The sequence below is a fragment of the Haliotis rufescens genome, unplaced genomic scaffold, assembly GCF_023055435.1.
Source record: "Haliotis rufescens isolate VD_foot unplaced genomic scaffold, xgHalRufe1.0.p SCAF_3, whole genome shotgun sequence".
NCBI classification, from domain to species: Eukaryota; Metazoa; Mollusca; class Gastropoda; order Lepetellida; family Haliotidae; genus Haliotis; species Haliotis rufescens.
In genome coordinates, this window is record NW_025964001.1 from 37,339,314 (window position 1) to 37,361,211 (window position 21,898).

Consider the following 21,898-nt stretch of genomic DNA (forward strand, 5'->3'; position numbering starts at 1 on the left):
AACTGTATCTAAAGAAAACACCATTTTATCTCATATCAGGTGATTTCACCTTACAAACGTGTACAATATGTCAAGGGAATGCTTGTATATGTTGAAAGAAAAGCTTTGTTTATTTCGAAATCAAAATTTCACACAGTGTAACACTTTTTGACGGATCTACGTTTTGTATGCCTCAACACATGGTGTTCAAAAGTAGGTCAACAAATAAGTACAGCCTTGTTAACTGAGCTGTGACGACCGACGAGTCGTGCCGAGATCGTCTTGTAAATTTGTGCTGAAAGTACACGTTTGGGACTTGAAATTGACAACCGTAACTTCGACACATCAGAGGTTAAAAATGATGAACAAAGAAGGAATATGCAGGGACCAAGCTTTTACTTCGAGACAAACGTAAATTCGACATATCAATGTTTGACACAACAGTGTTTGACTACATAATAAAGACATAATTTTTCTTATCTTGTGAACTGATAAAGATGACTTGTCCACTTGTACCTGCAACTTCATCAGACAGGTGAGACCAGACAAGCCAAGTACCCTCATTGTATATTCATTATTGTATCCACTTGTAGTGGATCGTGATTCTTTACTTTTCGATGCAAGTATTGATCACAATTGCACACAAAGTAAAAATGATTGATTCTTACCTTAAATGTATTCTTTAATATATGTTACACCAAACACTAATTACTAGTGAAAATGAGTAGTGAAAATGAGCAGTGAAAACGTATATATTTTTGTCCATTGCACCTACTCACTCACTAATGATTCGACCCGTGAAGATCCTGGTCTTCAGCAACCCATGCTTGCTGGTCAGGGTCGGCGACTTGGTTGATGCATGTCATCATATCCCAACTGCTCTTGATGTCAATCACTGGATTGTCTGGTCCAGACTCAATTACTTACAGACCACCGTCATATAGCTGTAATATTGCTGAGTGCGCGATATAGCTGTAATATTGCTGAGTGCGGCGTTAAACAACAACCAAACAAACAAACAAACACTTGGTAACGATTTGTACATCTTCATGTATCAATCAAAGACAACATAATTATCACATCACTTCTTGGTAAAACCCAGTAGTTTCAAGCCAAGTCTCTTCTTCTGGAGGTCGACATTGATGACTTCCACGTTCACGTTATCTCCAAGCTGCACACCCTGTCTCCCCTCCAGGCCCTGTCTCATCTGACTTGTGTGGATCAGTCCATTATGACCCACCCCTACATCCACAAATGCCCCGAAATGAGTCACATTTGTCACTCTGCCTGTCAGTGTTTGTTTAGCTTTGAGGTCCTCCATTGCAATCACACCCTTCTTGAATAGCGGTTTATCATACTCTGGAACAGAATGAAGACACATGTCTACCTGGGTCAATTATTCTTCCCACTTCTACATGTAATTATAGGTAAACTGTTGAATAAAAATCAGGAAAGCCAACCTGGCCTACTCCATATTCTAGAACCAAATTCAGGACACCAGGTCAAACATGAACTAAAAACATCATCAGGAAATGACATATTCCCCGGTCTTGTGCAATTTGGAAATTGAGATGGGCTTTTGGATCACTGCCATTGGATACCTTAAGTTCAGTGAAGAAAAAATTAATGCTGTTCAGTATTTATGTAAATCCCAAATCCCAATGACATCAAATGATTTGGAAATTATTTACAGGAATATGGACCAGGTGAGCTAACATCAGGCAGCAAATCTCGAAAGGATGATTAGCAAATTCAAACAGCTGGGCCACATCTGAGAAATAATCCTCAAGCCATTAATACAGGTACCATGCATACTCATCTGGACTAACAATCTCTTCATATAGCGGGGCGGTCAGGTAGCCTACTGGTTAAAGCGTTCGCTTGTCATGTCGAAGACCCAGGTTTGATTCCAACATGGGTACAATGTGTGAAGCCCATTTCTGGTGTCCCCCGCTGTGATATTGCTGGAATATTGCTAAAAGCGGCGTAAAACCATACTCACTCACTCACACTTCATATAGCATCAAATTGTCTCTTCGAATAACAAGGGAGATTCAGAACATCACAAGCATGGAACACCCATAAGAATGACTGTGGACAAGACCAGTACATTATGGTTGATATCATGTAAATGCTATAAATAAGGAAAACACTTTTCAGTAATTGCCTAAATAATGATGAGAAATTTCTACATTTCTGAAGTTTATCTTTGAATTGGGGTTGTTTGCTAGTGTCAAGTTGGGAGTGTTTCACACTTACCGTCGCGGATGTCGTAGGTCAGTGACTGACTGAGAGCATCAGTGATGAGGGTGATGGTGGGAGCTCCTGTGTTGTACGTCCTGGCTAGCTCCTCAACACCTGGCAATACAAACATTAAACACCAACCTTGGACCACAGACACAGGAGAAGCAATAACTCTTTGTCATGGAAACAAGCAAATCCAAACCCTGGACCTCATGAATCTCTGTAGACAATAGTTAGAGAATAGACAGAGCCTTGCAATACTTATTCACTCGGGACAGGTTATACTTAATGCAAAGTTTCAAGCAGGTAAAGCTAGACATTTCTCCTCATCATTTAAAGAAAGTAAATGAAGTGAGTTGGGTTTAACGCTGTTGTGAACAGTATTCCAGTTATGTCAGGTCAATGTGGGAGGCAAGCATGAAGTGATGCAGGTCTCAGACATTTACCACTTTGGTGAGACCCACGAGCAAAGGTATGGTGCTGACAAATCTAGAAACATAATCAGGGCAAACCAGGATTTGGACCCTCAATCATAGATTTCTGGTGTGCCCAAGGGACAAAACTCCCGGACCACTTTTGTCTACAATTGATGAAAATCCATCGAAATGTCCCAAAAACAACCCCAAATCACTGGAGCCAGTCTGTTGTTCTGATGACAACAGAATCAGTTTGTGACATCATAAACAATAAATGACATATCACACTGTAATTAATGATGCAGTAAGACACGATATTACTTCAGTTGGCCAATCAAAACCGACCAATCATTTTGAGAGTCACATGATCTATGAACACATGATTATTGGAAATATATCTAAAGAGCTACCCTCACCTTTGTGTTTGCTGAATCGTCTTATTTCCTCACAAAACTCTTCCTGCCCAACATTCTTGGGATCAACTCCAGTGTCTGTCATTAGTCTGAAACAGTCCCGACATTACATAACCATCCTTGATCATCCAGGATATTATATAACACCACACTCAGCAATATTCCACTTGAATGACGTCAGCCCATAAAAAATTGTGTCTGGACCAGAAAATCCAGTGGACGATATTGTGAGCAATGATCAACTCTGTTTGGGTACAATGACTCGCAACGAACCAAGTCTCCAAGTCTGACCACCCGATCCATTTGGTCGCCTCTTACAACCAGCATAGGTTCCTGGGACCTATTCTAACCATTAAACACCACAGGTTAAGTATATAAGTAAAGCTAATGTGACCTCATGTATAATGTGTTGTGGATATATCACTGACTCACCTTGTTGCTATGTGATAGGACTCAGGATGGATGGATGTCATATCTAGTGGATTGGGGGTACAGTCTATTTCTGATTTCTTCTTTTTGGCAGACACTTTGGTTGAGCCAGCTTTCCTCTTTCTCCCTTTGCCTGATGGGCCTGGTGCTTCGACTGCAGCATCCTCGTCTGGCCTGGATATAATACGTCGTATCAAGTAAATGGTGTATAAATCCTATATCATGCATACCTGTTGTACTCCCACTTCTTTCCTTAAGGTGTGTAAACAGAATTGTTAGTTACTTGTTTTCCATTGAAATTGGAAAAAATCTCCCAAATAATGATATTTAATGTTCTTAATGTTCTCAGTTAAATCACCCACCCTACAGCCCAGACTTAGCCCCCAGTGACTATATCATGTTCCGGCAAATGAAATCTGCCCTACATGGAAGACGCTTCCAGGATGACGAGGACATAAGGGCTGCCACAGAGGCGTGGTTAGAGGGCCAATCTGCGGATTTCTAAAAAAGTGGTATTAAAAGCTTAAAGGACAAATGGAATAGGTCTATTGAGGTGAATGGAGATTATATTGGAGATTATATTGAAAATTAAAAGTGCAAAAGATATTCTGCATCTTGGTCTTATATTGAAGTTGCAAAACTTATTAAACACCCCTCGTACCTCTCCCCCTGCATACTGAAGTCGTGCAGCACTCGGATGAAGCCAGCGCACTGCTCGTACCCCTTCTGACCCAGCCCCTTGATGCCCAGCAGCTGTTCCCGACTGGCAAACGCCCCATTCTTTTCCCGCCACTCCAGGATCTTCTTTGCCTTGGTTGCATTCAGCCCTGCAATCCTCCTGAAACACACACACATACACCTGTGTAACATGGCGTGTGTCACTGTCTGGTGCTTGTGCTGAAGTCCTGACAACTCCCATTCAAGTGACATCATGGGAAAATAGTATCCAGTCTTGAGAAGTGACAACTGAGTGAGTGAGTGAGTGCAAAGGCGGATCTAAAGGGCAGATCCAGGGGGTCCCGACCCCACCCTTTTGAGAGAGGATTTTGATATTTTGGATCCCTCCATTTCTAAAATGCTGGATCTGCTCTTGGAGTGAATGTTGTTTTCCACCTGATTTACACCTGTAAATATAAGTCTGGGCCAGGCAGACCGGTGATAGACATCATACACTCCAAAGGGAAAAATTACCCACAACAAGACAAAAAGTGAGCAGGGCTCACTAATGACCTGACTTCGACTCCAACATATTTCTAAGTTCAAAACATCAGAAAAGCAATATTTTCTTAGAAAATCCACTTAACAAAATCAAACTTTGCACTGCACCTCTCTCCTATTACCAGGTAGTATAGAAACTGTACCCCCAATTTGAAAAGAACCAATGAAATAGTTTCTAAGTTATAGGTCGCACAAATGTTGAAGTAAAAAAAATATCACAACATGAAAAACATATTTTTTTCAGAAAATACACATATCAAAATTAAACTTTGCACTTCTTCTATTAGAAAATGGTTCCCTTTGAAAAGAATCCATGCAGTAGTTTTCCAGTTACAGGTCACACAAAAAATGTCCTAGGAAGGAATGAGTGAGTGAGTGAGTTGTGTTTAACACCGCTTTTAACAGTATTCCAGTCATATCACGGTGTGTCAGCCTAATGTGGGAGGAAAGCCCGAAGTCATGCAGGTCTCAGACATTTACCACTTTGGTGAAACCCACGAGCACAGGTATGGTGCTGACAAACCTAGAAACATAATCGGGGTGAACCGGGACTCGAACCCACAATCATAGGTTTCTGGCGTGCCCAAGGGACGCAACTGTGCACAGCGAATTGCGGCGCCTTAGACGACTGGGCCACCTGGGCCACCTGGGCCCCACTCCTCGGAAAGACGGACGGACAGAATTCCTTGGTATACCAACATACCCCCGTCCTTTGAGGTCAGAGGTATAATAACCAGGGGATAATAATCAACTGAAAACACTGCATGAAGATGAATTGTCCATCTGACTGTCAAGCAGAACAAGAACTGATGAGGGAAACGGATTTCGAAGATACAGAAGTTAGTGTCCAAGCAGATAATGATGTGTATCATCATCCATCAATCATCAATATCCATGGACAAGTCTGTTGTGAGGTTGATACCTGGTGTAATGGCAATGAAGGTACACACTGACCTGAGCAGACACTCGCTGCCAGTGTTGATGTCCACGCCGACGAAGCTGACACACTCCTCCACCACCGAATCTAGAGCTGTCTTCAACTTGCTCTCTGCGATGTCATGCTGCGGACCACATCATGCAAAGTATGTTGTTTTATAGCCAGAATCTCCCACATTACAATATACAAAGTAGGAAGATGGTGCTCTAACACAAGGAGATGGTTTCAGTTGCAGAATTCAATGAACATTAAATTGCAGCAAAGTCCCTCTGATTTTTTTGTCACAGGCCTAAGGATCAGATGTTAAGTGTACCCATGGGTAGTGTCTACATAGCCTACAGATGAGAACATTCATATGAGCAGGTACATGTACATAGCTCACCTGATACATCCCAGAGCCTGCAGATGAGGTGGACATAGCTCACCTGATACATCCCAGAGCCTACATATGAGGTGCACATTTACCACACAGACAAGTGTACATAGCTCACCTGATACATCCCAGAGCCTGCAGATGAGGTGGACATAGCTCACCTGATACATCCCAGAGCCTACAGATAAGGTGCCTATTTACCACACAGACAAGTGTACATAGCTCACCTGATACATCCCAGAGCCTGCAGATAGGGTGGACATTTACCACACAGAGAAATGTACATAGCTCACCTGATACATCCCAGAGCCTGCAGATGAGGTGGACATAGCTCACCTGATACATCCCAGAGCCTACAGATGAGGTGGACATTTACCACACAGAGAAGTGTACATAGCTCACCTGATACATCACAGAGCCTGCAGATAAGGTGGACATAGCTCACCTGATACATCCCAGAGCCTGCAGATGAGGTGGACCTAGCTCACCTGATACATCCCAGAGCCTACAGATAAGGTGCCCATTTACCACACAGACAAGTGTACATAGCTCACCTGATACATCCAAGAGCCTACAGATGAGGTGGACATAGCTCACCTGATACATCCCAGAGCCTACAGATGAGGTGGACATTTACCACACAGAGAAGTGTACATAGCTCACCTGATACATCTCAGAGCCTACAGATGAGGTGGACATAGCTCACCTGATACATCCCAGAGCCTACAGATGAGGTGGACATTTACCACATAGAGAAGTGTACATAGCTCACCTGATACATCCCAGAGCCTACAGATGAGGTGGACATAGCTCACCTGATACAACCCAGAGACTATAGATGAGGTGCACATTTACCACACAGACAAGTGTACATAGCTCACCTGATACATCCCAGAGCCTGCAGATGAGGTGGACATAGCTCACAGATACATCCCAGAGATTATAGATGAGGAATACATTTACCAGGTAAGTGTAAAAAGCTCACCTGATACATGCCCACACCAATATGTTTGGGTTCAATTTTGACCAACTCTGCCAGGGGATCTTGCAGTCGTCTTGCTATGGAAACTGGAAACAGGAAACCCAAAGTGTCACTTATTCAGTATACAACCACATGTAAAGCACAGCCACGAGTAAGTGAGTATGGTTTTACACTGCTTTTAGCAATTTTCCAGCAATATCACTGCGAGGGACACCAGAAATGGGCTTCACACATTGTACCCATGTTGGAATCGAACCTGGGTCTTCGGCGTGATGAGCAAACGCTTTAACCACTAGGCTACCTGACCGTATCCTATGTATTTGTAAGATCAGTGGTACAGCCTACACCTGTCAGGGGGATGCTTTCAACTGGGGCATGTTTCCCAGCTATGGCAGATCTTACTTTGACCTTGAGACAAATCATAATGGACAATAGAGAATATACATTTGTATAAATATCAGCTAATTCTATTAAAGGAACTGATGCTTCGTACTGTAATGGGCAAACAAAGGATGAAGCCCATGATAAAAAGGTCAGCATCCCTCACTGACAACGCGTCAACATGACTTGAGAGCAAGAATGAATATGACATCATCTCACCCAAGACGTCACATGACAAAAGAATTTCTCTCTCAAATTTGACTAATTTGCCACCCCCTAGAGATCTGCCATAGATTCCTACATATACAGACACAAGAGGAGTCATCGCGGAAGATGATCCATGACACTGACAAATGGGGTTCCATATAATACCCAAGTGACATGGCTGAGAGCCAGTTAACATCTACAGTCCGTTTTGCTCAAAATGCAAACGATGAATTGCAAAATAGCTCAAAATCGGGAATAGTCTATTAAATGTCCAAATGGTACATGGCAATGAATACCCTGCACCCAACAAAATCTGTTGTGTGTTCCTTTTCAGTCTCATTAAAATCAGATCTTTGTTCTCGCTATCGCTAAACAAAGATCTGAGGACATCCCATTAAGGGTCACGTCAGAATGACCTTTCATCCAATCAATCAGAGCATCACTTATCAGATTATGAAAGTGACAGTCGGAATGTGTTTTCTAATCATGCAACCACGAAATATTTAACACGGGGTATTCCGAACGACAGTTACGGGTTTTATGATTATATCCATGCAATCTACGCCATCTATAAGCCATTCCAGAATATTCTTTTAATCAGTTTTAATTTTTTTAATCGAGAATACGTCAAAATATGTTTCGAAGCATAGTCACCAGTTTGAAACTTGTGTTGTAAAGCTCAAGAAAGCTGCCTTCTGATTGGCTAATGTCGATTTCTTGTCAGTCATTTCATTGGTCGGTAAAAATTCGCGAAAGGTCGTTCTGACGTGACCCTTAATGGGATGTCCTCAGATCTTTGTTTAGCGGTAGCGAGAACTAAGATCTGATTTTAATGAGATTTGCTCTTTTTATTCCCATCACTGGAAAAAGTTGTTTAAGAAACTATCATGTTGTCATATACACACAAAAAAAGTGGGCGTGCATCCCAACTGGATCAGTGCAGGCATCTGCCTTTAACACGATCAAACCTTACTACAGGTGGGGAGACGTGAAAAGGGGTTTAACGTTGCCCCACCATTAAAGCACTTACATAGCAACATGCACTGGTCTGGACTGATGCTGATTTATAGTGCTAGCCCACTAAGATACCATGCCGCAATTTAACATGAAAACCGCACTCAGACACAGTATACTGATTCCGAGCCGACCAGTTCTTGTTTTAGCCCCTTAGTGCCCAGCGCATGGCAGGGTAACAACAAGTACCATCTTTAAACATCTTTTGGCCTGACGCGACCGGGGATCAAACCCCACACCTTGCTCTCTCCAGACAGACGCTATACCACTACACCATAAACCTTACTACAGTAATTCTAATAATCATGTTATGATATGATGAATATAAATCTGTATCCAGGACAGGGGACACACCTGCTCCTCTAAGAGTTGGGTCAAGGTCAGGTAACTCTCGCTGGGCCTCATCTGACACGCTGTAGATGGATGCTCCACTCTCGTCTACGATGCTGGGATGAAACAACAAAACTCCATCAGAAATCTAATGTCTGCAGTCAATGAGTGAGAGAAAGAGTTTTCATGTAGCATCTCATCCGTATCATGGCAGCAAGTGTTGTGATGTGATGTGATACATGTTGTTTGTTACCATAATGGAATAATTGAGGGTTACACAATGTAGGTGCATCACTCTGGCAGTGTGGGTTTGAATACCGGATGGGACTCAACCCAAATAATTACTAGAATCTGTACTTTCCTAAGAAAGTCTTATCCCAAATTTAACATTTGTTACATTTGACCGCTTTCTAAATGGCATTGTGTGTTCATAGCTTTCGGCATGGGAGATGTGCCAATTTCACACTTGTCAGAGGGGTGCACAAAGTATGTTATCTGGACTACCAGTTGTCAGATTTCATTTTTGTTGAATCCTCGTTGGCTGAATGGGTTATATTGGTGACTTTGTGTGCTAGCGATGAGGTGCCTCACTCTGGTAGTGTGGGTCCGAATCCCAGATGGGGCTCAACCCAAAAAAGTACTAGAATCTGTGCTTTACATAACCAAAGAGGTTAACCCTATCAGCATGCTGACAAGGTATGGATGTCATCTGTGGGATGAGTCCACGCCCTTCTACATCTACATCGTTGGAAGGGGAAGATGCATGTACTATACACCCACCAGTACATGACCTGCATTTCCCCGAACGCCTTCTCCTGGATGAGGCCAGCGACATACTGCTCCGTCTGTCGACATGCCACACCATTCCCGATTGCTATCATCTCACACCTGCAATGTGATGTAAATACACCTAAAGAGGAGTGTCTACTGTTTAGGTACACCTAAGGAAGAGTGATTCGCATCACAATATCAATAGCAAACCTGCATATTTGGCTTAATATCATGCACAACATTGATACATCAACATCTGAAATGGATTTAAATATATATACATGAACAGATATTTTCCCTGAAGGAATTCCGAATATGGCTGCCATGACAGACATATGTTGAATCAGAGAGGAGAACCAGAAACAACTCCTTCACACTGGATTGACAAACAAAACACTAAATATATCTTTATGGACTTTACAGGGGGCACGGGTGGCCAAGTCGTCTAAGGCGCCACGATTCTCTGTGCAGAGTTGCATTCCTTGGGCACGCCAGAAACCTATGATTGTGGGTTCGAATCCCGGTTCGCCCCGATTATGTTTCTAGGTTTGTCAGAACCATACCCGTGCTCGTGGGTTTCACCGAAGTGGTAAACGTCTGAGACCTGCATCACTTCGGGCTTTCCTCCCACATTAAGCTGACACGCCATGATATAACTGGAAAACTGTTAAAAGCGGCATTAAACCCAACTCATTCACTCACTCACTTATGGACTTTACTTCTGAAACTCACTGCTGGGACTTTGTGAGAGCTCATGTGGTAAACGGAATGGTACATATCTCCTCCCTATGGACAAAGTTACCTGAATGTTTTAACGATGTTGACCAGCTTCTGCTTCTCGGCAGCCTTGTTAGACTTGTACTCCAGGAAGTAGAACACCTGAGTCGTCTGTATTCCTCCTGCAGTGCAAGATGGGGGTGCAGCCATCACATAGTCATCAACTGGGTCAGTGCATTCTAGGGCTTGGGCAATACACAGTCATGATTTGATACCTACCATGATAATGGGGAGTGATTTGATATAAATCATAATAGTGGCGACACAATAAGAAATGTATCATAATAGTGGGGTCACAATAAAAGATGTATCATGATAGTGAGATCCCAGTAAGATATGTACCATAATAGTTGGGTCACGATAAAAGTTGTATCATGATAGTGAGGTCCCAGTAAGATACGTATCATAATACTGGGGTCATGATAAAAGATGTTTCATGATAGTGTTAGTGACAGTCACACCACAAAACAACACCCAAATTCTGATTTTTAAGTTCAGTATATATCACACCCACACCCACACCCACACCCACACCCACACCCACACCCACACCCACAAACTCACACAAACACACACACACACTTAAAATAATATCTACACATGTTTGCAGAGAAGAAAACACAACTACGAGCGAGCTTTCATTAAAAAAATGAAACTTCGGACTCCAACAAGCTATTTACACTTACCAAAAGGGCAACTCATCTGGACTAAAGTTGTTTTCTAATATCAATAGTTTTTGGATGTTTTGCTTTGTTGTTGTAAAACAGTCAGGAACACATGAAATGGGTTCACACAAGAGTAGATTTAAAACATCACACATTGTATGATAAGTGAACTCAAAAACCACTTGGAAAGGTTTGTAAAATATTCTAAGAATAAGTAAACAAATGCAATTTCATGTGAACTGATAGATAAAAAAAAAGAGTGACACAGCTGTCCATAAAGACTTTAAGGATATTATGTTCGATATTTCTAACAACTGGGCAAATCTTTTTAGTACACAAGAATAAACTAATCAATGTCATTGTTGAAAATTGGTCCACCCACCTGTAGGGGAGACAACTGCTGTCTTGCAGCCATTCTTGAACCCGGGGTCAATCCCAAAGACCGTCTTTCCCCTGACGGGTGGAGTCAGAAGTAGTCGCTTCAGGTTCGAGGCAAACACAAGGATGGAGTCTTTCTCTGCTGTCTTTGTCAACTCAGACCTGGTGACAGAGAGACTCTCACTGAATGTATATTTATCATCACCCTTGTACAACGCTGTGAGTCTAATGAGTCTCCGCATCATGACATCTTAGAAACCTCCAGTAATGACACCAATAATCAACCCGAGACACCCTTTCAAAGTTGTCAAGTGGTTAAATACAATCCATAATTGGTAAATGTACCACTAAAAATAAGTTAAGGGCCACCATTCTTTCATATTACTATATTTACTCTGTCATGGCATTACTGTTTTAGCAGTTTATGTCAATATTTAGTTTAATTTTTAACATATCATGATCGGAAATGCCCCTCCTTACATGAAAAAAGCAAATGTTTGCCTCAGCTGTTTCTGTAGTGGGAGTATTTGAAGGAAATACACCAAAAAATGAAAAGGAGGCAATGAGCAATAAATGTTATAGTTGGGATAACACTTTCTTAGTAAAGTACAGATTCTTGTACGTTTTTGGGTTGAGTCCCGTCCGGGATTTGAACCCACACTGCCAGAATGAAGCACCTAGTCAGAACACAAAGTCAGCGATCTAACCCACTCAGCCACCGAGGCTTCCACTATGAGCAGACTAGCTGGAACTTGCCGCTATATGAATAGACTATTATTATTCCACCCTTGAGTTTTCAGTTTGTACAGAACAAAGACAAAGCAATTATGCCCTTTGCTTCCATATGGGGAACAACAGACACAAGTCTCATTGAAATCAAATCAATGACTGACTGGATAAGATATGCATGACATGGTCAATCCACACATATTGTAATTATTGGACACGTTGGAAGCAAACATTTGCATGAAAATTACTGCAGAAGCTGGATTCAAGTCTTTAACTCAAGTTGAATATGTTGTGAGTATAGAGGGCGTCACCTGATATGTCTGCAGGTCTGCGGCAGGATGAGTCTGTTGACGGCGTCAGCGATGCTGGTCGACATCAGCGTCTTCACACTCGGAGATGACCAGTGCTTCACAAACTTGTGGGTGTAGCTGCCTATAAGTCGATTCTTCACATAATCCGGGATGGTCACGCGCACAGTGAGGATCTTCTTGTCTTCACCCCGATTTAATGCAAGCACCTGCAACACAATATCTTGATTACACCAGAGACCCATGTAGATCTGTGTTAGAATAGGTCTTCAGCAACCATGCTCACCAAAAGTGGTTGGTTTGGTTTGTTTGTTGTTTAACGTCGCACTCAGCAATATTCCAGCTATATGGTGGCGGTCGGTAAATAATACAGTCTGGACAAGACAATCCAGTGATTGACATCATGCGCAACCATCCACGCAATTGGGATCGATGACATGCATCAACCAAGTCAGTGAGCCTGACCACCCAATCCCATGAGTCGCCCCAAGCATGGGTTGCTGAAGACCTATTCTACCCACCACAAGAGGTGACTATGCTTGTCCTTAGAGGCGACTTACGGGATCAGGTTCTCGTGATAAAAATATTTATCAAAGCGTAGCCTAGAATGGAAGTCACCAGTTTAAAACAGGTGTCGTAAAGCTTGAGAAAGCAGCTTTCGGCTAATTTCAACTTCTTGTTAGTCAGTTCATTGGTCAGTCAAAGTCTGCTAAAGGCCGTTCTGATGTGACCAGTAATGGGTTGTCCTCAGATGTTTGTGTGCGGTTGCGAGCATAAAGATCAGATTTGAATGAGATCATGTTATATGTACAGCCAAATGTGAATGGCGATGCAACTTGCTGACTCGGCACTAAATAATCAATACCGAAATTATGGTGCAAAACGTAACTCACAATACAATACTATGACATACTTGGTGACTCTTGATATATTTGACGGGGCAGGAAAAGTCAAAGTACTGCTCGAACTTGTGGCTGTCGTCTGGGGCTCGAGATTTTGTCTCCTCAGCATCCTTCTTGGTGCTTGTTTTACTTCTGCTGCTCTCCAGCTTCACATTGGAGGTCTCACACCTGCGAACAACAGCTACACATTGGAGGTCTCACACCTGCACACAACAGCTACACATTGGAGGTCTCACACCTGCACACAACAGCTACACATTGGAGGTCTCACACCTGCACACAACAGCTACACATTGGAGGTCTCACACCTGCACACAACAGCTACACATTGGAGGTCTCACACCTGCACACAACAGCTACACATTGGAGGTCTCACACCTGCACACAACAGCTACACATTGGAGGTCTCACACCTGCACACAACAGCTACACATTAGACGTCTCCACACCTGCACACAAGAGCTACATCTGTGTGAGGGGAAACAACTCACAATCGTTTGACTTCATCCATGGCCTCTTTGTCCTTTGAGATGATGTCCGCCAGGATGTGTTGGATGCCGGTCTCTATGTCATGTGGCTTAGCCAAACCTGAAATATATGCCACGAGTTTAAACACATGCATTAATATGTACCAACATAGTGATAGTATACCAGTCAATGACTGCCACTTGTATATATACACAAGTCACTATTTCACACAGGGGTTGATTGAAACATCTAGGCTATTGTCTTGTTTGTTGTTTGACACTGCACTCAGCAATATTCCAGCTATATGACAGCGGTCAGTAAATAATCGAGTCTCGACCAGACAATCCAGTGATTGATATCATGAGCATCGATCTACGCAATTGGGATACACTGACATGCTTTAACCAAGTCAGCGAGCCTGACCACCTGATGTCGTAGTCGCCTCTTACGACAAGCAGTCGCCTCTTACAACAAGCACAGTCGCCTCTTACTACAAGCACAGTCGCCTCTTACGACAAGCACAGTCACCTCTTACGACAAGCAAAGTCGCCTCTTACGACAAGCACAGTCGCCTCTTACTACAAGCAGTCGCCTCTTACTACAAGCACAGTCGCCTCTTACTACAAGCACAGTCGCCTCTTACAACAAGCACAGTCGCCTCTTACTACAGGCACAGTCGCCTCTTACTACAGGCACAGTCGCCTCTTACTAAAAGCACAGTCGCCTCTTACTACAAGCACAATCGCCTCTTACTACAGGCACAGTCGCCTCTTACAACAAGCACAGTCGCCTCTTACAACAAGCACAGTCACCTCTTACTACAAGCACAGTCGCCTCTTACTACAAGCACAGTCGCCTCTTACTACAGGCACAGTCACCTCTTAAAACAAGCACAGTCGCCTCTTACTACAGGCACAGTCGCCTCTTACAACAAGCACAGTCACCTCTTACAACAAGCACAGTCGCCTCTTACTACAGGCACAGTCGCCTCTTACTACAGGCACAGTCACCTCTTACAACAAGCACAGTCGCCTCTTACTACAAGCAGTCGCCTCTTACTACAGGCACAGTCACCTCTTACAGCAAGCACAGTCGCCTCTTACTACAAGCACAGTCGCCTCTTACTACAAGCACAGTCACCTCTTACAACAAGCACAGTCGCCTCTTACTACAAGCAGTCGCCACTTACTACAGGCACAGTCACCTCTTACAACAAGCACAGTCACCTCTTACTACAGGCACAGTCGCCTCTTACAACAAGCACAGTCGCCTCTTACTACAAGCATAGTCACCTCTTACAACAAGCACAGTCACCTCTTACTACAAGCACAGTCGCCTCTTACTACAAGCACAGTCACCTCTTACAACAAGCACAGTCGCCTCTTACTACAAGCACAGTCACCTCTTACAACAAGCACAGTCGCCTCTTACTACAAGCACAGTCGCCTCTTACGACAAGCACAGTCACCTCTTACAACAAGCACAGTCGCCTCTTACAACAAGCACAGTCGCCTCTTACTACAAGCACAGTCACCTCTTACTACAGGCACAGTCACCTCTTACAACAAGCACAGTCACCTCTTACAACAAGCACAGTCGCCTCTTACTACAAGCACAGTCACCTCTTACTACAGGCACAGTCACCTCTTACAACAAGCACAGTCACCTCTTACAACAAGCACAGTCACCTCTTACAACAAGCACAGTCACCTCTTACTACAGGCACAGTCGCCTCTTACTACAAGCAGTCGCCTCTTACTACAAGCACAGTCGCCTCTTACTACAAGCACAGTCGCCTCTTACAACAAGCACAGTCGCCTCTTACTACAGGCACAGTCGCCTCTTACTACAGGCACAGTCGCCTCTTACTACAGGCACAGTCACCTCTTACAACAAGCACAGTCGCCTCTTACTACAGGCACAGTCGCCTCTTACAACAAGCACAGTCACCTCTTACAACAAGCACAGTCGCCTCTTACTACAAGCACAGTCGCCTCTTACTACAGGCACAGTCGCCTCTTACTACAAGCACAGTCGCCTCTTACAACAAGCACAGTCGCCTCTTACTACAGGCACAGTCACCTCTTACAACAAGCACAGTCGCCTCTTACTACAGGCACAGTCACCTCTTACAACAAGCACAGTCGCCTCTTACTACAAGCACAGTCGCCTCTTACTACAAGCACAGTCGCCTCTTACTACAAGCACAGTCGCCTCTTACTACAGGCACAGTCACCTCTTACGACAATCATGGTTTGCTGGATCTTTGGCACACACTGAAAATGGGTAACAGGCCTTGGAGCACAGTCCCTCTTTGACTTCAGTAAATAATTTTTTACTGTTGTTTTGTCCCCCTTGTCAGTCTTAGGCTGAGCAGATCCCCAGTACTCCATGCATGCATCAGGGGACGGAAATGGGGATTGGTTGGTTACGTGTCACCTGGTTGATTGTGTGTACCCTGAGTGGATCATGAAGCTCACAACTGACTTGTCTCATCCAGATTACTTACAGGTCATCACGACACGAGAATATTGCTGATTTACCATTACACATCCTCACACTAACACCCTCTCACCTTTATTTCTAAATCAAACTGATTGCAATTTGATAAGGAGTAGAGCTGGCTACTGACTTTACATTGTACACATGAACTCTCAAAGATTATAGTTTAAAATTGGTCTTCAGCAGCCCATGAAGAGGCGACTAGCGGGATCGGGTGGTCAGGCTCGCTGACTTGGAGGATACATGTCATTGTATCTCAATTGGGTAGATTGATGCTCATGATGACTGGTCCGGATTCGATTATTTTATTGTTTCAATCCAGAGAATAACCTCTCACCTTTTTCACCTTGCCTGACGAGTTTCTCCAGTTCAACATGCTTTCCGTCTAGAATCTGTAATGCTGGTTCCTCCAGGCCAAGTTTGCGAGCTCTCTCTGCAAGACTCCCCTTGTGTCCCGGCTTATAGGGGGCGTACTGAGTAGGGAGAGCAGTAATGTTATACAGGGCTCCAGATAGTTTTTGAGTCATTTAGTATTTACTCACAAGTTATCATTCACATTGGGGTATTAATACTTTCCTGGGGTAGTCAAAATATTTTTACACTCTTTGAATTTTTTTCACTCCAGTCTATTGGGCATTTTTAAACTGAGTCGACATTTTCATAAAATAATTCTGACTAAAATGTTGATTCAGGTGACTTATAATTTCTGTCTGTTGGTGTGCTGCCCCAAGTGTGTAACAAGTTGCACTAACTCAAAACAGATACATACATGCCAAATTCACATCGAGCAGGATGTTACACTATTTGTATGCATAATTCAATGCAGAAGAGTTCAAGTATGTACGATGACTGCATTTGATCAGTAGACAAAGATCGGTGAATAAATACTGACTGAGTATGATTTTACGCCGCTTTTAGCAATATTCCAGCAATATCACGGCGGGGGACACCAGAAATGGGCTTCACACATTGTACCCATGTCGGGAATCGAACCCGGGTGTTTGGCGAGATGAGCAAACGCTTTAACCACTAGGCTACCCGACCGCCCCTGTGAATAAATACATGCACGGAAGTTGAAAAAGGACAAGCAGTGTTGGTATTACTATTGGTTTCATGAAGATTTGTATGCATGCAACTCAAAATTAATTGGGTAATGGTGATCTATTTTCCATATTTTACAGAAATATGCAGATTAGAGCTCTGAGTATAGCTGTGCAACATCACCAAACCATCAATTACACCTAGCTATTTCACTGCAGACAACCTAGATCACGCGCAGTCTGTATATTCTGGATCTGTTCCCACTTTAATAGTATTGCGAATTTCTTTTACTTCTCGATACAAGTATTGATCACAATCACACACCAAGTAAAAAGTATCGATTTTTACCTTAACTGTATTCTCAAGTAAATGATACAACAAACACTTATTACTAGTGAAAATGAGTAGTGAAAACATAAATATTTTCATCCATTGCCAACATCACTGCCAACTGTAAATCATAGGTATGCCAGGTATTAAGCCATCCTGTCTATGAAAAAGATGGCTTACACACCACAGATAAGAGCACATGCAAGTATCGTGATACGTATCGGATACAACAGTTGGTGTATCGTCTCAGCCCTAGCTCAAAGACATATCATTCTTCCGTTTGACAAGAATGATGCGTGTCAGTTATGCTGTCGCTACATACCAGGTGTTCTACTTCAGTGAGAGAGGTGGATCTTTTCAATGCAGCAGCCAGAGTTCGGTTCATCTTACCCGCAGACTCAATGCTGTTGTACACAGACGACATCTTGGACATTACATTCCTGGAATAAAACAGTGCATTATTCTGTGATATTGAAATTTTATAGCGTAATCACTGAATCAAAAAGGAGTGAGTTGGGTGCAACACCTGGACCCTCTTGCACAAAACCATCTAGCGCTAAGATCATCTTAAGCCTATGTTGAAGTATGGGAGTTACGATAATCTTAGTGCTAAGATTGCTTTGTGCACATGGGCCCTGAACAGTATTTCAGTTACATCTCTGCTTTCAAGTTTAACGTGGGAAGGAAGCCCAAAGTGATGCAGGTCTCAGACGTTTTAAATTTGGTGAAACCAGTGAGCACAAGTATGATGCTAACAAACCAAAAATCATAATAAGGGAATATTTGGGATTCAAACAAAGATCTTAGCCTTCTGGCACTCTTAAGGGATGCAACTCTGAGTACTGGGAGTAGAGGACTGGGCTACCAATGCTCCAAAATCATAGGGGACTGTAGGGCTGGGATGGGTAACTTAAGGTACATTTTGTACCTGTCTCTTGAGACCTACAGTGGATACCCAGGTAGGGTCGGGTAATCGGGGGATGGGTACCCGGGTAGTAAATCTGGACTCGTCCCAGCCCTAGGGGACTGCAATACAATTTGTACATATACTGTGTGTTTAAGAGTAACTGATAAATGTACAGGAATTCAGTTGAGATGATTGAAGAATTTAAAGATGGGTGGATGGGATGACAAGGGGGTTTGGGTCACTGACACCACAAGACATGTTCCTCCTTTTCAAGTAACTTTTAAAGAGCCCCACTGACTTTCAGGTCCCCATTTTCACTGATAAGAGGTCACCTGTCCACATGTATTCAAAGTAATCTGAAACTCTTAGAGTTATTCTGATGGACGCAGATTACAGTAAACTATGGTTACAACAAACTCAAAGCGACCAATAATTTTAGTATGTTATAACCATAGTTCGTTATAAGCATTTCGACTGTCAGACATCTTGGATCAGGTCACGTGATTGCATCATGTTACTCAACAAAAAACAAAAGTGTGCACTGTATTAGGGCTGGGACGAGTCCAAATTTACTACCCGGGTACCCAACCCCCAATTACCCGACCCTACCCAGGTACCCGCTGCAAGTCTCAAGAGTTGGGAACAAAATGTCTGATTGGTAATTGTTTTACTGCAGCCCTGGCTGAAACTATTTAGATACATGTATCAAACAATCAGATCATGCGTTCACTGAAGTTGACTGAAGCTTTATCTTTTCTCAAACATATACATGTCAAAAGGAGTGTGTGCATCGTCAGAAAGAAATGCGAACATTAGCGACTTGTCATGTAACCACTGAGCTAAAGTGAGTTTTTGTCATTAAACAATATATCACGTGACTAACCACGGGTTCGGGTAGTCCTGTGTCTAAAACCTTCCGCTTGAAAGGTGTGTCTGCCATAATACTTATATCAATGGTATACTTTGTTTAGCTATATCATGCAATATATTCTGACTTTAAAAAATTCAAAAGCCACATTCTTCAGCTTCTGTCATTCCAAAAGAATACAATTCTATCTTCCTTGTGATCAGAATAGGAGTTTTGTTACAATCATTATATCAATGTGCCTCAAATATCCTCACTTGAGATCATCGAGAAGGCTGCTGACTTCTCGTAGTTTCTCGGCCTCCATACTTCCTGTTCTCTCTTTACGATATCTGGCAATGAAGGGTATGGTGGCTCCCTCTTCCATCATCTCGATCAAACTGCGAGCGACGTCTTGTGATGTGTCGACTGTATCGGCAATCACATCTTCTATCCGCCAACTTGGCTCAATCTGTTTCCCTTTGGGAGGCATGTCTGTGACAATCTATAAAACAAATGATATCGTCAACAGGTCGACGGGGGTGGGGTAGCCAAGTGGTTAAAGCGTTTGCTCTTCACGCCAAAGACCCAAGGTTCGCTTCCCCATATGGGTACATTGTGTGAAGCCGATTTCAGGTGTCCCCCGCCATGATATTGCTGGAATATTGCTAAAAGTGACGTAAAGCCATGCTTAGTAGGCCGACAATCATATTCATTATATGTTTCGGCCTCAGATCAAATGGCAATTTAAATTGCATTAAATAGGAGATCCAGAAGTAGGTATCATTTTAGAAATCTATATTGGCAAGAAAACATATGTTATGATGGTGATAGCACTTAAAAGTTCAGACTTTGTACCTGATAAATGATTGCACATGCCTACCTTTAGAACCAACATTTTTTTGTTTGTATGAACTCATAACTTTACAATTTTTTAAAAACATGTTTTAATTTGGGTTGTGTCTTTGGTGCAATAATTTAGATTACACCATGGAAGCTTAATATCGTATTAAGTGTCCATGTTTACACAGAGACCTACCGATACACCTGATATAAGGTCTCTGTTTTACAGGTGAAAACACACAGTAGAAACAATTTGTTCACGACACTGGAATTGATCTTGGCCTAATAGTTATTTATAAAACATAAATAAAATAGATTCTTCGATGCTAATGCTGACACGTGATATCATTCACAAACTTACAGGGGTACCGGTCTCTGAATCAAAACTGTTCTTAGATACCGAACTGCTTGTGAATGTTTTGCCGCAGTCCGCTACCAGATAGGAACCGTGCGCTAGAAATCCCACATTCACTGTTATATAACGCACTGCATTTATCGTTACTCTAACTAGTAGCGGTGTAGTCGAGACGAGAATCTGTATCATAACTGACTCCGTCACCCCTACCACCATCTGTGACCACTGAGCCACAAAGGTTAATGGAGATATTGATTTTACAGCAGCTTCCAGCACTAATAATCATAACTCCCTACATCGACACTGCTCCATAATGTGTTGATGCTGTCGTCACAGTGATGTGTGAAGTGCATCTTCATCTACACTAGAAATAAAATTGTAAATGGCGACACTGACGTGACTGGTGTTTGGGGTTTTATAACACAAACCTGCTTGCTTGTCCAAACGAATCTGTTATTCGCGCAGGCAGAGAACAATCCAGGAAATAAAAGCTGTTTGGTAGCTGTTTTATGTATTGAGACCGCGGCCGGATTTCCCACGTAAACTAGATTGTGAAATAGAGTTACCTGCCCTTGAACAATCTCCATCACAATTATTGTCCACGGCGGCTCGGACGAATTTGCAATCCCAACAAATTTGGATCATTTCGTTCAAATAACCATCCACTCGTACAGTTCCAAGCATTAGATCTTTCAAACAATAACTCTTATTCTGAATTATTCTTAACTTCAGTCCCTTGGTATATTTTTTATCCATGTTGACAATGACTTCATATCAGTCGTCACATTTGTGATATCATATATCTATATATGTGTGTATAGATTAAAGAATACGATAATGCACATTATATCTCACTAATATCAGATCTTAGTTCTCGCTACCGTTAGCGATCTGACTTCAGTGAGATTGTTCTATGCGATTTATCGCGTAGCTATCTTTTATATGTCCATAAAGCAAGAACAGGAACAGGTTGAGGCCAAGCACAAAGTCGACAATCGTCATATTTTGACAAGTTGGGGTTTCTGTCTGTTCTTGGGTTTCAAATACAAAGTGGATTAACATCAGTCATGCAGAAATTGAAACAAATAGCCGATTGTGAATAAAATATATTATTCTATTACAATTTAAAGTATCACCCTTGCCTATTAATATCAG

The 21,898-nt window shown here is 42.5% G+C and overlaps 1 protein-coding gene across 2 annotated transcripts; it reads right to left on the reverse strand.

Annotated features, from left to right (window-relative positions):
* Positions 1–951: 951 nt before the first annotated feature.
* Positions 952–21,317, reverse strand: LOC124118756 (S1 RNA-binding domain-containing protein 1-like). Of its 2 annotated transcripts, none has more exons than XM_046481017.2 (18): positions 21,172–21,317; positions 19,824–20,050; positions 18,117–18,234; positions 16,761–16,896; positions 13,945–14,041; positions 13,465–13,621; positions 12,555–12,760; positions 11,519–11,676; positions 10,497–10,593; positions 9,704–9,811; positions 8,948–9,039; positions 6,995–7,077; positions 5,654–5,760; positions 4,143–4,319; positions 3,485–3,655; positions 3,056–3,141; positions 2,239–2,337; positions 952–1,338 (listed from the first exon to the last, which is right to left on the reverse strand). In XM_046481017.2, exons 2-18 carry the CDS (start codon positions 20,036–20,038, stop codon positions 1,061–1,063), a joined length of 2,385 nt encoding a protein of 794 aa, XP_046336973.2. In that variant the 5' UTR covers positions 20,039–20,050; positions 21,172–21,317; the 3' UTR covers positions 952–1,060. The 2 variants fall into 2 exon arrangements, with proteins under 2 accessions (XP_046336973.2, XP_046336969.2); XM_046481013.2 differs by lacking the exon at positions 21,172–21,317 and adding an exon at positions 20,750–21,011.
* Positions 21,318–21,898: the final 581 nt, after the last annotated feature.

Bases quoted from the DNA above. Each gene is read 5' to 3' on its own strand.
- LOC124118756 (XM_046481013.2), bottom strand. From the start codon at position 20,959: ATGGTGGTAGGGGTGACGGAGTCAGTTATGATACAGATTCTCGTCTCG. The intron at 14,042-16,760 runs GTGAGAGGTTAT...CATATATTTCAG, and splicing joins CGTCAGGCAAGGTGAAAAAG to GTTTGGCTAAGCCACATGAC. The intron at 12,761-13,464 runs GTATGTCATAGT...ATTGTGTTGCAG, and splicing joins AATATATCAAGAGTCACCAA to GTGCTTGCATTAAATCGGGG.